The sequence below is a fragment of the Rousettus aegyptiacus genome, unplaced genomic scaffold, assembly GCF_014176215.1.
Source record: "Rousettus aegyptiacus isolate mRouAeg1 unplaced genomic scaffold, mRouAeg1.p scaffold_m13_p_14, whole genome shotgun sequence".
In the NCBI taxonomy this organism is placed as follows: Eukaryota; Metazoa; Chordata; class Mammalia; order Chiroptera; family Pteropodidae; genus Rousettus; species Rousettus aegyptiacus.
In genome coordinates, this window is record NW_023416289.1 from 43,061,199 (window position 1) to 43,076,877 (window position 15,679).

Consider the following 15,679-nt stretch of genomic DNA (forward strand, 5'->3'; position numbering starts at 1 on the left):
CCAAAGGACAGGCAAGGCCTGAGCTCATGTCTCCCAGGGGGCCTTTGCTCCTTGACTCACCCCTGCTCAGCAGAGAGGGGAAGGGTCAGCGGGCTCGGAGGCAGGGGAACCTAGTCCCAGGCAGGCCTGCTGCCGATTCGCTCGCTGTGCACCCTACAGCTAGCTAGCGCTGAGCCCTCTCAGAGCCTCAGTTTCCCCAGACGTCAAGGAGGGAGGCAGCATCAGCCATGTCTCCCACTTGAAGAGATGAATTTTGAATTCTCACACATGAAGACATCTGAACAAAGAAGAGTGTCTCACCTCACCACAATCCCAGTCAGGTCTAAGGGGTGAGACAAGGGCTGGGGAAGCAGTTTTGGGGAACACAGGCTGGCAGGGGGTGCTGTGGGGCGGAGGCTGACTCCAGCAAGGGTCAGGGGAGACAGCCTGGAGTCCGAGAGAGCCCCCCACACTTAACCATTGAATGTCCTTGGCTGTGCCTCCGTTTCCTCATCCATAAACGAAAACCCCTATAGTCAAGGTGAGGCCAAGACTGGAAAAGCAAGCATGGCGAGAGAATGCAGTTAACACTAATGTGATGGCGAGGTGGAGGGCCAGGGGAGGGAGGGAACAATTGGGGAGATCATTTTATGAACATCGTAGATGTCTAACCAATATGCTGTATACTTGAAACTAATTTAAATAATTAAAGTTTTAAAAAGACTGGCAAAGCAAAGTTGTTCCATTCCTGGGGGGCGGGGGAGGGTGGGGCAGACATTAGGATGGGTGTCTGGGGAGCACTGTGCTCACGGAGGAAGCAGATGTCTGGGAAGACAGCTGGGGTCTGACAGGCGCTGGAAGCTGCTGAGCTGGCCAGAGGGGTGTTGCAATCCTGCCAGCCTCTGGTCTGTGAGTCCCTTTCACAACCATCCCCTGTCGCCCCCAGGCTGACACGTGGTTGTGGGGGCACAGGGCCAGTCAGCCTAGAGCCTGGGGCCCAGGGCCACCCTCCCCTGAACTACCAGAGGTCACTGGCGGTCAAAGGCAGCGGAGGAGAAGTGGGGGAAGCATCGGACTCCAGCCCTGGGGGATAGATGTAGTATTGGGAGGCTTGGGGCCAGGAGGGGACTGAGAGGGTGAAGAGGAGCAGATGGAGCGTTTACAGGGGCCTTGGAGGCTTGGAGAGTGGCCAGGCAATGGCAGGGTTGGGGAGACCTGGTAGAATGGATGGAGGGGCGCACACTGAAAGCCTTGCAGATGAGGCTGCGTGGTTCAAACAGGCTGAAAAAACCCTCCCCAAAAGGGAGATCGGGAGCTGTGGAGTGCAGGCTCCAGAGAGCATCCAGAGAGGCCCAGAGGCCACCAGATGCAAGGAGAGGGGAGACTAGAAGGGCTGATCTGAAAGGAAGGTGGAGGGGGCATGGCAGGCAGGAGCCTGGAGCAGGCTGTTGTGACCCCACAGGCATGGAGCAAGAGTTGTTTGAGCTGAAGAAGCTTGCTGAGAAGGGGGAAGGGATGGAAGAGGTGGCCTGGGGACACAGTGTGAATTGAGTTACTGAGTAACAGAGAGCAGGAGGGGGAGAGGATGAAGGCTGTCCCCCAAGGGAACAAGGGGTCCCTCAGCTCCGGCCAAGGTCCCCCAACAAGGAGATTTGGCGGCAAGGGTAATGAACAGCAAGAGGCTTCAGGCTAAGGGACCTAGTAGTGACCCACTTGACCCCCGTCCCCACCAGCAAGGGATAGAAGAGGAAAAGGTGGGTGGGCACAGGGAGGCAGGTGCCAGGGGAGGCTCCGAGGGAGGGAAGTGAACTTGCCCCACCCTCTCCCCAGACAATAAAGGCTGGGACCTGCTCCCAGGACTGTCCAGAGTCTGATCCAGGTTGGTGCTCGGTGCCGGGAAGGGACCCTGGGCACACACACCAAGAGCACAAGGGAAGGAGTGGAAGGACCTTGGGGGAAGAGGGAGGGGCACCACTGATCACCCCAACCTCCACCTCTGTTTCCAGATCCCTCCGGCCCAGCCATGAGGCTCATCTTGTCGCTACCGGTTCTGGCAGTGGTTCTGGCGATGGTTTTGGAAGGTAAAAGTGGGATAAGAGAATCTGGGAGTTTGAGAATTGAAAGCATGAAGCTGGCCATGAGCCCCGGGCCCAGGCTTGGAGGACCCTGGAGAGCTCTGAGCCCCTCCTGTGCCCCGGTTCCCCTGCTGTCCAATGATCAGCACCACCACCCCCCTTCTCACCCACCTCTCCCACCTATCAGATGAGCTCTCAGGGTTCTCTCAAGGGCGGTCCAGCGGGTAACCAATCTGCCCAGGGGAACCCTAGCTACAGATGATGTAAGGACTCTCACCCATTCGGGATTGGCTGTCTTGCTTTTATGACCAGAGAGGAACGGGGAGGTTGGGGGGGAGGGGGAGGTGATACTCAGCAGCTTGAACGCTACCTGGTCACTCGTACTGCACCTGCTGCCCACCCCCTGCCAGTTCTAACACTATGACCCCCAAGAATCCTATTCAAGCATCTCCTTTTCCATCCCTGGAAGCTCATCCTAAGGGCTCCCGATCCTGAAATTGTTGCACCCCTGCCCCTCTTCTGGGCAGGCCCAGCCCCAGCCCAGGCAGCCCCAGATGTCTCCAGTACCTTGGAGAGCATCTCGGAGAAGCTGACGGAGTTTGGAAGAACCGTGGCGGACAAGTTCGGAAAAGCCGTTGACCAGATCAAAAAGAGCGACTTTCCAGAGAAGACCCGGTTAGGCCTTTTCCCCATGCATGGGAGGCGAGGGGGGGGGGGGGGATCCACCAACAGACTGGGAAAGTCAGCACTGTCCCTGTGGTCACACAGCTGGATCTCAGGGTGCTCAGACTCAGGGGACAGGTTCTCTGACTCCCTCATCTAGCCCCACTGTAGAGATGGTGAAAGACCCAAGTTTGGGAGTTGGATGGACGAGGCTGGCAAAGACTCACTGTGCCCTGTGTGGTCGCAAGCCTCAGTTTCCTCACCTGTGAAGTGGGCAGTTCTAAGGGGAGGTAAACTAGGGGACTGGCATAGCACTTGGCATGTTGTAAATACTCGATACAGTATTTGAGCAACACTGGCTCCATTTGGTGAGTTAGAGAATCATTTATTCATGAACAAATGTTTATTGAGCACCTGCTAAGTGCCAGGAACGGTTCCAACATGGAGAATAATAAGTCCCAGTGCATGGGGTTGGGGGCTGGGTGGTGCTGGCGAGGGGGGGGGAAGGGGGGGAGGGTGGAGACTGACATTCTGGAGGGGAGGGAGAGTGTGGGGAGGAACAGACAGTAAACCAGTGGATTTCCAGATTAGCCCAGATAGAGTTGAGCCAGGAGAAGATAAACAGGGTGGGTTTAAACTGTGAAGAACTGGGGAGGGAGGGACCTTTGCAGACTGGTTTCTGAAGAGATAAGACTTTAAAGTAAGATCGCAATGGTTAGGAAAATCCGGCCAGAAATCTGAGAAACTTGGGAAGAATGTTCCCTGTAGAGGGTGAGTGCAGAGGCCCTGAGGCAGGAAGATCTGTAGATACTCAAGGAGACAGTGGCATTCCATGTAAGGGGTGCAGCCTGGCCCAAGAGGCAGGGGGCCGAAAAGGGGCCTTGAATGACTAGGGGACTGAGCAGGCTTAGAGAAAGGGTCGGTAGTAAGAGACACAAGGCCTCAAAAGCCAGGCGGAGGCAGAGCATTCTGACTTTAAGGCTCTCTGGTGCCTCTGGGAAGCTGAGGCACAGAAGCTGGGCCACCCAGCCAAGATTTCTCCTCCCCCCACCAGTGCGGGGAGCCCTACTGTTTTCTTGAGGGCAGGATAAGATCAGGGAGGCAGAGAGCAGGATTTGGGCGTCCCCAGGGAAGGCAAAGCACGGTAACCCCTCCCCCATCTCTCCCCCATCTCTCCCTACAGGAACTGGTTTTCGGAGATGTTCAACAAATTAAAGGAGAAATTTTGAAACCACTTCCCTCTGAATGCCAGAGGGAGCCCTTCCGCTCTGCCTGTGCCCAAGAAGGTGCTCTGAAAACCTTTGGTTCCTATACCGAAGACCTCCCCTACGATACATATCCATGTCCGCCCCCTACCACCAGCAATAAAAATCCTGTGGAGAATTCTGAGAGCTTCTTTGCTGTGCCACCAGGGCTGTGAGACTGGGGCGGGGGTGGGGGTATGCATCTCTGGGGAAAAGAAGGGGACGCCAATGCATTGCGGATTCTCTACTTGCCCTGTGCTGAGGACTTTGGACTTCAGGATCGCAAAAGAATCCTCACAGGAACTTTGAGAGCTGGGCCCTCCCTAGTAATCCCATAAAGGCCCTGAGATCCAGAGAAGGGAAGTCACTTAGCCAGGAAATGGAGAACTGGATGGGCTCCCCAGCCTGGGGCTAACACTTTGCTATACTGTACTCTTCCCTGGTGGGCTGCCCAAGATAAGGGACTGGGGTGATTCGTCACCATGCACACAGTAGGTGTTTACACTTTCAATGGGTAATGAAGGGGAATATGGAAGAAGACAAGGATAGAACTTGGCCTAGAGCTCTGAAAGAGACTGACACAGTCCCCACCCCCCTAGTCTCGGTGTTGATGTTCCCTCCTCCAGGAAGTCCTCCTTGACCCCCATGCTGAGTCAGGCATTCCTGTCCCAGCCTTCCCCACTTTGGGTCACCGTGTGTGACCCATCTGTCTCCCCCACTGGATTGTGAGCCTCCAGAGGACAGGGCCAGGGCGGCCGTCATCACCACCATGTCCTCAGGCATAGCCTAGCAGAGGGCTCGAAGTGGTACAGAGGCTCAGTAATATTCTGTGAGACAAGTGTGCTAAATCTGGAAAAGAAAAAAGAAAAACTAAACATTACATTTTCACAAAACCTCTCTGAGGTAGATGCTATCATCGACCCTGTCTTACAGAGAAAGAAACTGAGGCACAGAAGGCTAAAGTCACTTATGTAATGTCACAGCCCAAAGTAGGTAGAGCCAGGATTGAACCCAGGTGGCGGTCCCAGGTGCCACATTCTTACTCCCCTTTCCTCTTCCCTGAGTTGCCCTGAGGAACATGGCAGCTGCCACACATACACCCAGTCCCCCACCTCATTCACGTCATATCCAGCAAAAGAAAATGCACCCACATCCCTCGGTGGATGTTAACCATGTGAGGAGTTGTGCTGTGGTTGGCTAGCTGTGTGGTGGCTGAAAAATAACTGCTAGAAATTTATTACTTGCAGGAAATTATTGCTTGGCTATCGCCCATGGAAACATGGCTATCGCCATGGGAACATGGGCTGTCGCCCACAGGAACATAACATTCCAATAACATGCTTTCTGCTTCTGTACCCCCGCTTGCACACCCGACCTGTGGGTCGACAGGTAATGAATAAAAGAAAAACAGACCTTTGTGTTTAGACAGAATGAAGAAAGGGATTTTGGGTTTAAAAACCCTGTACCTCTACATTTCGGGGCTGCTTAATTTGGGGTCTGCGTACCCCTGGCAGACCCAGCTGGCTGAATAAAGAGTGTTTCCTTATAACTCACTGAGTTCTGGTGATCCGTGTGTCTTTTGGGGGGCTGGCGGCTACAACAGTTGGCATAAGGGTATGTTCTATATCCATCTAATCGAACAATTACTAATTTTTACTTGGCCCTTTTTCTAGCATTTTGGAGCCAATAAACTTCTTTTCAAGCCTTTTCATCGGTCCCTGGAGAGTTCTCAGGCTGGAGGCCCAGAGACTTACGGGACAGAGGAGTTGGAGGCACGGTTCACAGAGTGAGTGTGCATTTTGTTTGTGAACACAGCCTCAAGCTCTGGGCAGACATATGTGCTGGGGTCTTGGGGCCTACCACTCCCAAACCCCACTCCTTCCTCGTGACCTCTTTCCACCCATCTCCCCCAAAGTTGTTTATGAGCAGTCTCTAGGTCCACCTCGAATGACCTTCAGCCTGTTCCTGTCCCTGAGATGAGCAAACATTGTGAGAAGCAAACAGCAAACAGCCCACAGTGACCTTGGAGCCGGGGCAGGGGCCAGAGACCTCCTCTTGGGCCCACCCCTTGCCTGGCTCCAACCTCCCCCTCGCCCTCTAGAATTTGATAGAATTTGAGCGGGGAGTTGGGGCAGAGATTGTCCTGGCTTGGCTGGGTTGAGCGACATGGCCGCGTTCAAATTCACCTCTTGCTGGTTGAGAGGCCGTGGCTAAGTGGTCTTACCCCCCAACTCCTGCAGCTTCGGCTTCCTCATCTGCAAAATGGGAACGACAGAGATGTTCACTTCACGGGGCTGCTGTGAGTTAATTCAGTGAGTTCGTGCCTCGTGCATCACGTGTGGTCAGGAAATGCAAGTTTAATAAACAACAGATGACAGTGACCGAGCGCCTTTGTGGCATATCTGACACTGAGCACAGCTCTTTACATAAACAATCTCCTTGACTCTCCAGGACTCCCATTTGTGGATGATTAAATGGGCCCAGAGAGGTTAAGCAACTGGCACCAGGTCACACAGCCAGAAAGATGTGGAGCCAGGCTCTGAACCCCACGTTGTGCTACTTCTCACAGCACGACGCACAGCAAGCTTTTTCTTTTTCTATTATGATTACAGTAAGAAACATAAAATAAAATTTCCCATTTTAAGCACTTTTAGATGTACAGTTTGGTGGCATTAGGTACATTCAAAACATCCTGTGACCGTCACCACCATCCATTTCTGGAACTTTTCCATAGTACCAAACAGAAACTCTAGGAGGTTTTATCTGGCTGATGGTTGTTGGTGAGGTGCTCTGGGAAACGTCTGTTGAGCACCTACTATGTGCCAGAGCCCATGCCGAGGCCACCTGAATGGACAGCATTCCATCGGAGGCCTCCGGGTCAGTACTGTCCTATGCGGTCATTCAGGTCCTGGCCGAGGTGGGGTTGTCAGATTTACCACCTAAAAATATAGGATGCTGGGCGAGACTTGAATTTCAGATAAACAACACATAATTTTTAGTACAATTCCCAACTATTGCACGGGACATACTTATACTGGAAATAAAACTCATAATTTATCTGAAATTCCAATGTCACCGGGCATTCTGCATTTTGTCTGATCACTGTGGCCGTGGTCCCCTGGCTAAGCCATGGGCCATGTGTCCTGGCTCATGGCTGGGTCCTCCAGGAGAAAAAGGCTCACTTTCTTTCTGTTTAGCATCAGGCAGAATCTGATGCTGACAACCCCTTACTGTGTGAACCTGGAGCTTTTCTTCCCCGCCTCACCCACCCCTTGCACGGGCTCTGTGAGGCAGGCACTTATCACCATGCCCATTTCACGGCTGAAAACAAGGAGGCCTAGAGAAGGGGGTGTATTTACCCAGGCCACGCAGCGAGGATGTGTCTGGCGTAGCCAAAGGATGAAATAAATCATGGTAAACAGAGATGATCGTGGGCACCTTCAGGGCCAGGCTCTGTGTTAACACCTTTCCTGGGACTATTTCACTGGATTAATGTCCCGCCTGGCATATGGATCAGGGCTCATTTTACAGAGCAGGAAACTGAGGCCAGAAGGAGGGGATGTCACATGAGGTGGATCCAGGACTTGAATGCAGTTCAGCACAGGAGGCCGAAGAGTATTCTGTCCTCCCCTGTCAGGCCAGGGTGCTGGGAGGATAGGAAAGAGAGTAAGGGGGCGGGCATAGCCTCTGACTGTCACTGTCACCGGGCTCCCTCTCTCTGAAGTCTCTGCCGAAGGCCGTGGAGAGGCAGCCAGGGGAGGGCTCTGCTCAGTGTAGCCTCCCCCTCCCCCAGCCTGGAGAGCAGAGCACAGAGGGACAGAGCCCCCAGAAATGTTGCTCCCTGCACAGCAGCCCTAGGCCCTGCCCTCCTTCAGCCTCGCGTTGTGGTCTTGGTCCATGTCATGGGTGAGGAGGAGTGGGCGGGCAGCTGTGGGGACCCCGTAGCGGTGTGGGGTGTGAGCGTGATTGTGTGACGAGCGGTACAGTTTGCAGACACATGGATACGAAGCTTGTGTGCCCTGCAGTGTGCAGATGAGTGTGCGTGTCTGGGTGTATGTGTCCGTGGTAGCCGTGTGTGAGGACTAGAGGGGCTGGAACAGATGACGGTGATCGTGCACGTGGGTTTGAGTGTGTGTAAGTACGAATATGCAGTCGTGGTATATGTGTCTGAGTACCCGTGCGACTATATCTGGGTTGTGCACATGCATTGAACGTTTTAACACGTGCCTTACACGTGTTCACTCCGAAGTCCCACAATAACCCCATGAGGAAGGTCCAATCATCCCATTTCACAGAAAGGAAACTGAGTCTTGAGGCTGAGTCAGTGCCCGAGGGAACACCGCGGGCTAGGTGGGTGCCTCTATGCATGGGCACACACGTGCCCCGCGTGACGGCTGCTCTCTGTGGGCGGGGCTTTGCTCTGGCGCATGCGCGCTGGACAGACAGGCAGGTGCAAGGACGTGAAGGGTGGACCGGCGTCGCACAGCCCTGCTGACCGTCTTCCCCGGGGACCGAGAGTCGTCCTGTGCGCACCCTCCACTGCTCATGGGGGTGGTTCAGACAGCGTGGGAGTTGCAGGAGAACGGAGCGGGTGGCAAGGTCAGGCAGTGTAGGAGGCACCAGGAGGAAGACAAGGGGCCAGAGAGGCAGGGTGACCGACGAAGGGAGCAAACCAAAGGCAGACAGAGGGGTGACAGAAGGGGCCACGGGCACAGAGGGTGAACGGAGATAAGAGGAGGGCAAGTGCTCAGGGGACCTATAAAGAGGTAAAGGCCAATGGTGAGAGGACTGGCAAGGGGCTGTCCCTGGGCCACCAGGAGTGACGGTGACAGTGAGCGTGGAGGAAAAGGGAGGAGGAAGGGTTCTGGGGTCCTAGTCCACCCAGGTTGCCCCTGGTCCCACCTAGAATGCCAGCAAGAAGTGCTTGCAGGAACCCTGAGCCCCACTGCCGGGCCGGGCGAGTAGTTCCCGGAGCCTGAGGCGGGACAGCGAAGGGGTCGATGGAGTCGCTGCTGACTAGGACCAGAGAGAACTGGCAGTGGTTCCAGCGAGTGTGTACAGGAGGGGTTGGGGGAGGAGGGGCTGGGGGCCAGGACCCTGGGCTGGGGGAGGAGGGGGTGAACAGGGTAGAGGCCTGGGAGAAGTTGGGGTTTCAATTGTGATGACCCTTCTCCCACAGGGTCCCCAAGGCCTTCTAAGACTTCATGCAGACCTACTGTGACAACCACCTGTGGGACCTGGGTCCCCATGCCAAGGCCTGGCTTCGCAGCTCCAAGGACGGCCTCCTGAACAAGGCCCACAACCTGTGTCCCCAGCATCTGTGTGGGGGACAGAAACCAGGATTAAAATGTTCACAGCCTCCACAATAAAGAAATTATTCTCTTTGTCCCTCTCACAGTCTCTCCTCAGTGAGGCCAGAGGTTACCTCACCCCACACTTCCCCAGCAGTTAATGAGTAGAGGAAGTGACGCTTGGCAAGGGAGGGAGGGTTGAGGGGCGCTGATGGAAGGAGTCGGGGGAATGACCACCCCCCAGTCCTGAGACCCACTATGGGCTTGTGGGGAGCGGGAGGCTTCAGGCTCCTCAGTTTGGAATGGAGGGTGAGATCTGGGGAGCAGGTGGGGTTCGCAGGTCCCCACAGTGACCCCTTATTCAGAGCTCTACCTTTACTTCCCACACGATGGAGACCCCAGACCCATTCCTGGTGGGTGCCCAGAACCCCCAGCTGCACTATAGCCCCCACCCAGCCTGTCCCTCTCAGGGGTGGGTTTTCAGAGTGGGGGCTCTCTGTGGCTTGACCTCAGGGAACGTCACTGCCCTCTGTGCCCCCATCCCACCCCCTTGGCGGTTCCGTTGGCCTGGACTTTGGCCTAGGCGGCGAGGTGGCGGTTGCCGGCTGTGGAGGGGAGGTGGATCCCAGGAGCTATAAAGCCTTTCTGTGCTCCTGGGACCTGGTGAGGACTGCCTGCCAGAGTCTGGTAAGAGAGGGCCCAAAATGGAGGGTGGTTGGCGGGGAGAGGGCAAAGATTGTTAAATCAGAAACTGCAAGAGTTACGATGTTAGTTGCTGTGTTAGAAACAATGGAATTTAGAAACACAGAGTGTGTGCCCATGCCGTTCTCCCTCCTGGGTCGGATACCAACCTCTTCGCAACCACACAGGTGGGATGGACGGATGGGGGTTGAGCGGGGCCCACGCAGCAGAAACATGCCCAGCCAAACAGCAGGCTTTAGCTGAGCCCATGGCACACGTCCCTGCCACCCTCTGCTGAGGCTTTCCCAGGCTGCATGACACACTCTCTGCCCCCGGAGCTCTGATCTCCATGTGACATGCTCTACATTTTATTCATTTACTATTTGTTCATTTAATCTCTCTCTCACGTGGGCTTCCTAAGGGCGGGGCCGTTGCTGTGTTCACGCCTGGGCCCAGAACTGTGTTTGGCATGTAGTAGTAGGTGCTCAAGAAATGCTTCTTGAGTGAATGAATGGGTGTTAGAACTAAGATGTTAAAATTAGGAGTGGAGTCACAGAATGTTAGGAAGGCCCAGGGCGACCCATTAGGAACCAGACTTGAGCGAGGCTGTGGGAGAGGGGGAGCCCAGCCCCCTCCTTCTGGGTGAGGGACCCTAGGAATAGATGCCTCCAGCGGCCCTGCCCCACACCCTCCTCAGTTCCAAGTCTTCGTCCGACACCATGGACAACCGCTACCTCCTGGCTCTGTTTCTCATCCTCCTGGTATTGGGGTTTGGTAAGTGTGGGCCACAGGGAAGGTGGGTCTGTGAGGTGGGGGGTGAGCCCTAAGCATCTTTCCTGCCCAGGTCCTGTCTGGCCCAGCCCCTGCCCCCTCCTCTCCCTTTCTGCCCTCCCCCTCCCTCCACAGGCCCACCAGCTCTCAACACACTCTCCCCCTGCAGAGGTCCAGGGGGCCCACTTGCCCCAGCAAGATGAGGCTACTAGCAGCACACTGCTCTCCCAGGTGCAAGATTCATTCTCTGGTTACTGGGATAAAGCCAAATCAGCGGCCCATGCCCTGTACCAGAAGACATACCTTCCCACCGTGGATGAGAAAATCAGGTATCACACCCCATCTCTACGCCGGACACCATGAGTCCCAGTCCCTAGATCCTTTTTCTCCAGACTCAGAAGTCTGACAAACCTACACTCTGTCAAGGCCCAGGTATCCCAGCCCTGGCCCCCGGCGCCCTCAGAACACAGGATTCTGAGGTCCCAGCCTGCCCTCTCTTAGGATCCAGAAGTTTGGGTTCAGTCGCCTTTTCTGACAGGACTCATGATCCTGGCCCCAGCCCTTCCTCCCTCAGACCCAGGAGTCTGGGTCCCCAGGCCCTCCTACCCCAGACCCAGGAGTCCAGGTCCCAGCCTCCCCCTCCTCAGACCTTTTGTCCTTTCTCCCCAGGGACATGTACAACGTAAGCACTGCAACTGTGAGCACTTACTTAGGAATCTTAACTGACCAGGTCCTTTCTCTGCTGAAGGGAGACCCATAACAGCTGGGCCCCCTATCACAGAGGAGGGGAGAGTCCAGACTCCAGCAACCGCTTGGCTCTGTGACTTACCCCGACATCCTAGCAGCTCCCAGGCATCCTGCTCCCAGCTTTAGCCTGATTTCTCATTAATAAAAAAAAGCCAAGTTTATTCTCTGCGATGTGATTGCTTTTCTAAGACCTCCGGAGCCAAGATGGAGGACTCATTAAGTCAGGCCAACATTTATTGAGAGCCTAGTATTTGTTCCTAACTTGACCAGTCGGAATCAAGAGCTGAATAACAATACGTGATCATAACAACAAAATTAGAGACCATTCTTCACTAAGGTCCTTTCTCATCTGTAAAATGACAAACCATGGACGAGCTAACCTGCAGTGGTCTCTAGCAGTGTCCAGGCTGTGGGCTGACACTTTATGTCTGTCTTTGTATGGAGCTGTTCGACAGTGCTGTGACAGGGGGGACTGGTTCCCATAAGTCATTGCTGAGCATAGGAAGTCAGTGCCCAGGTTGGCTGGGACCCACGAGGAGAGACCTGCCAAAGCTGTGCTCCATGACAGTTCTTATACATTCGTCTCACATGCATTTATCGAGACCCTACCAGGCCCTGTAGCTCCAGCAGGGAAAGGACAGAGACAGTCTTGTCTCCATGTGACCCCTCAAAATGCTGCTGATCTGATCCTGGCCCAACTCCATGTGGTTTAGTGAGTACAGCTTTGTGGCATGTTTTGTTTGTCATTTTCTTCTTATTAGCAACAGTCATGACATTTCCTGAGCTCCTGCTCAGGGCCAGGAGCTCCGTTTCATCCCGAGGCCACAAATAGAGAGGCAGGAGGGGGAAGCAGAGGGGAGGCAGAGGGTGAGCAGGCAGAGCGATGGAGAAGATAACTCACAGCAACACAGACCAAGGAGAAAAGAGAAAGTCAGCAGATCAAGGCCTGGGGGCAGCTGCCTTGGATAGGTAGTGGGTTCTGGCCCAGGAAGGGCCTCCTAGGCTTCTGCATCATAAAGAAGGGTGGTTGGAGCTGTCTTGCTGGAGAGTGAGGGAGGGGAAGGGGCACTGGCTTGGCCCCCAGGACCCTGTGGGATGGTTAGTGGTTGGAAGGGCGTCTCTGGGCAGTGGAGAATTACAGGCTAAAATCACAGGGTATGCAAATAAGAACTGAGGCACTGTGGTCCGAGAGAAGACAGTGCTGAAGCCCGTGGTAGAGGGACCAGGGGCCTCGACTCCTGGACCCTGAGGGAATAGAGGGTGGTCCTGGCCCCCAAGCCCTAGGGGTGGGGCTGTTGGCCTCTGGGACCGAGGGCCTGCATTTCTCCTAATCTGCTTGGCACTAACCTCCTGACAGCCTTTCAGCACTGTTGGGGCAGTTTTCCCAGGTCCTGAGGCTGGGCAGCTGTGAGTCTACTGGAAAACAGGGGCTTTGGGGAGGGGTTGTGGGAAATGTCCCCAAGTCCCCGGGGCCTGAGAAGAGCTGAGGCTGCCAAACCTAGCGGGTGATGGGGTGGGGGGACCCTGGAGAAACAATTCCTGCTCTGTCCACTTGTTTCCCACGAACTCAAGCCAAACCAAACCTCTGCCCAGGCCAGTTTTACTTCCAACCAATCCTGGTGCCCTTCCCAGACTCCTCCTTCCTTCTCAGCACCAGCCCCCCCAAGTCCTATTCCCCTTAAGACCTCAGGACCAGGTCCCCAGACTCCTCCTCCCCCAGAATTCAGGAGTCTGAGACCTCAGACTTCACTTCCTTCAGACTCAGGAGTCAGGGATCCCTAACCTTAGGATCCAGAAGTTCAGGTCCTCAGCCTCCTCCTCCCTTAGAACCTAAAATCACAACCTCTGGTCGGTGTTGGGCGTCCCCTAGTGGAGTGGAGAGTGGGTCTGGCCTGCGATTTATTTACCAGTTAGAAGGAATGGAAGAATTGATCTGGTCACTCAACAGACATGGGGGAGGGCTTTGCAGGGGTCCCATCTAAGGTCACAGTCTAGCAGAGAGCCTCTCATTCTTCAATATATCAGGACTCAGCTGTATATGAAGGAGGGAAGACAGATTGAGATATTTGGTATCTAGAGCTGAGAGCAGAGATGGGGTTAGTTACAGGGAAGCTGGAGATTAAGCTTCAAAGCCCCTCACTTGTCTGGGATTTCTGTGGTGCTCTATTTAAATTTGTACGGGTAATTTTGTACTTTAAAAAAAATTTTTTTTTAGGTGAGGCAACTCTTGGTTGACTTCGCAGATTCCAAGGACCTTGTCATCTTACAATCCCTTATTTTTTATGCCTACAGCACCTGGTCTTCCTAGGTGGTCTCCCATCCAAGGCCCGGCTCTGCTTAGCTTCTGAGATCAGACGGGATGGGGCTTGTTCAGGGTGGCATGGCCATAGACTGTACTTTTGAAAAAAAGGCCCACACTATGCTGTACACCTGAAACTGACGTAAAATCACATTGACTGTCAACTATAATTGAAAAAATCAAAAAAGGGGGGATGAAAATATGAAGAGGAAAGAGGTTCAAACCTCCAGATATAAACAAATAAGTGACGATGTACAGCATAGGAGATATAGCCAATAATATTGTAATATACTGAAAAAATAATAACATTGTGATAGAGTCGTACGGTGTCAGATGGGTACTGGGCTTATCACAGTGATCACTTTTTTAGGTATATAAATGTTGAATAACTATGGTGTACACCTGAAACTGTTGTAGCCGCCAGCCCCCGAAAGACACACGGACCACCAGAACTCAGTGAGTTATAGGAAACACCCTCTTTATTCAGCCAGCTGGGTCTGCCAGGGGTACGCAGACCCCAAATTAAGCAGCCCCGAAATGTAGAGGTACAGGGGTTTTAAGCCCAAAATCCCATTCTTCATTCTGTCTAAACACAAAGGTCTATCCTTCTTCTATTCGTTACCTGTCAACTCACAGGTCAGGCACATAAGCGGGGGTACAGAAGCAGAAAGCTTGTTTAGAATGTTATGTTCCCGTAATCAAAGGCCTACGTGTCCATAGCGATAGTCAAACAGTAATTTTCAATAAGAGTCAATTTTTCAGCCACCACAAAACTAACACAATATTATATTTAGCTATATTTTAACAAAAATCTTTAAAAGTAAATAAAGAAAGAGGCCCACGAAATCTATCTGCCCCCCATCCCCACCGTCTGGGGGGCTTAATCAGTGTGTTCATTCGTCTCTACACTTAAGACTGGGCTACAATTCTGGAATCTTATTGCTACCATTATTATCTGTAAGAGAAGGGGACTGGGCAAGAAATTTTCTGAGTTTCTTTCTTGCCCCCGTGTTGTTCCCTAGAGGTAAGTCATTCACCTTTTGCACTCGTTTCATCCTTTCACTCAACAATCACCTCCTGGGGCATTGCTGGAGGGCACAGCAGGACAGCCCTGGGCTTGGCTGCCCAGGGCGAGACACGCCATACCCATCCCTGACAGTGTTGACCCAAAGTGGGCAGGAATAGGACGGGGGCAAGAATGCTGGAGGAGGTGATAACACGGAGCTGAGACTTAGAGGAAAGTGGAGGACGTAGATAGTAAATTGACAAATAATTACAATATCCCAATGCAAAGCTTGTTCTCCCTTCCAGCTAATGTATAAAGTAATAACAACCCAAGACGTTGATCGCTTACTAAGTGTAAGGCAGGAGCCAGGTGCTTTACATTGGTGATTTCACTGGGTCTTCCCCCAAATCCGGCGGGACCAACGGGGACGAGGAATAGAGGATACTATTATAATGCCTAGCTCATGAAAGAGGAAGAAACTCAAGCCAGGATCATTTAACGGCTGAGAATCTTCTCTCCTCTCTGGGCCCCCGTAACACCCTCCCCAAGCCAGGATCTCTCAACACGTGTCCAGGCCTGGAGCTGTAAGAAGCTACATAGCTTAGAAAAAGTATGGACTTCTCAGGATCCTTGAAGCCGAGTCCAGAGATGCAAGGTTTGCTAGAAAGCGAAGACCACTAGCAGAACGCGCATGCGCGCCACAGTAGTGGTCCGCGGGCTGGGGAGGGTTTGCCAGAATCCAGTTCGGAGGTGTGGTGGCTGTGAGGACCCCGAAATAGTACCCTGGACAAGCTAAGGGAACTTGTCGGGGGAAAGAGTTGCGTTAGGAACGCGTCAGAAGGCGACCGCACCGGCCGAAAGCCGTGCTCGCCGAAGCGGGGTACGGTGGCCCGGAGGGTTCCGTCGCGACGTAGGTGGGGCGT

General features: G+C 53.7%; 2 protein-coding genes across 2 annotated transcripts; both read left to right on the forward strand.

The window, feature by feature from the left end:
* The first annotated feature begins 1,549 nt into the window (after positions 1-1,549).
* APOC1 (apolipoprotein C1) lies at positions 1,550-4,103 on the forward strand. Its single transcript, XM_016150211.2, has 4 exons — positions 1,550-1,643; positions 1,986-2,060; positions 2,582-2,729; positions 3,901-4,103. The coding sequence occupies exons 1-4, from the start codon at positions 1,565-1,567 to the stop codon at positions 3,944-3,946; spliced, it is 348 nt and encodes a 115-aa protein (XP_016005697.2). The 5' UTR covers positions 1,550-1,564; the 3' UTR covers positions 3,947-4,103.
* A 5,778-nt stretch (positions 4,104-9,881) lies between these two features.
* Positions 9,882-11,615, forward strand: APOC2 (apolipoprotein C2). Its single transcript, XM_016150619.1, has 4 exons — positions 9,882-9,939; positions 10,631-10,707; positions 10,874-11,033; positions 11,374-11,615. The coding sequence occupies exons 2-4, from the start codon at positions 10,653-10,655 to the stop codon at positions 11,462-11,464; spliced, it is 306 nt and encodes a 101-aa protein (XP_016006105.1). The 5' UTR covers positions 9,882-9,939; positions 10,631-10,652; the 3' UTR covers positions 11,465-11,615.
* The last annotated feature ends 4,064 nt before the right edge of the window (positions 11,616-15,679 follow it).

Coding starts and splice junctions, on each gene's coding strand:
- APOC2 (XM_016150619.1), top strand. CDS start 10,653: ATGGACAACCGCTACCTCCTGGCTCTGTTTCTCATCCTCCTGGTATTG. Junction 10,708..10,873: donor CCTCCTGGTATTGGGGTTTG/GTAAGTGTGGGC, acceptor CTCCCCCTGCAG/AGGTCCAGGGGGCCCACTTG. Junction 11,034..11,373: donor ACCGTGGATGAGAAAATCAG/GTATCACACCCC, acceptor CTTTCTCCCCAG/GGACATGTACAACGTAAGCA.
- APOC1 (XM_016150211.2), top strand. CDS start 1,565: ATGAAGGCTGTCCCCCAAGGGAACAAGGGGTCCCTCAGCTCCGGCCAA. Junction 1,644..1,985: donor AAGGAGATTTGGCGGCAAGG/GTAATGAACAGC, acceptor CTCTGTTTCCAG/ATCCCTCCGGCCCAGCCATG. Junction 2,730..3,900: donor GACTTTCCAGAGAAGACCCG/GTTAGGCCTTTT, acceptor CTCTCCCTACAG/GAACTGGTTTTCGGAGATGT.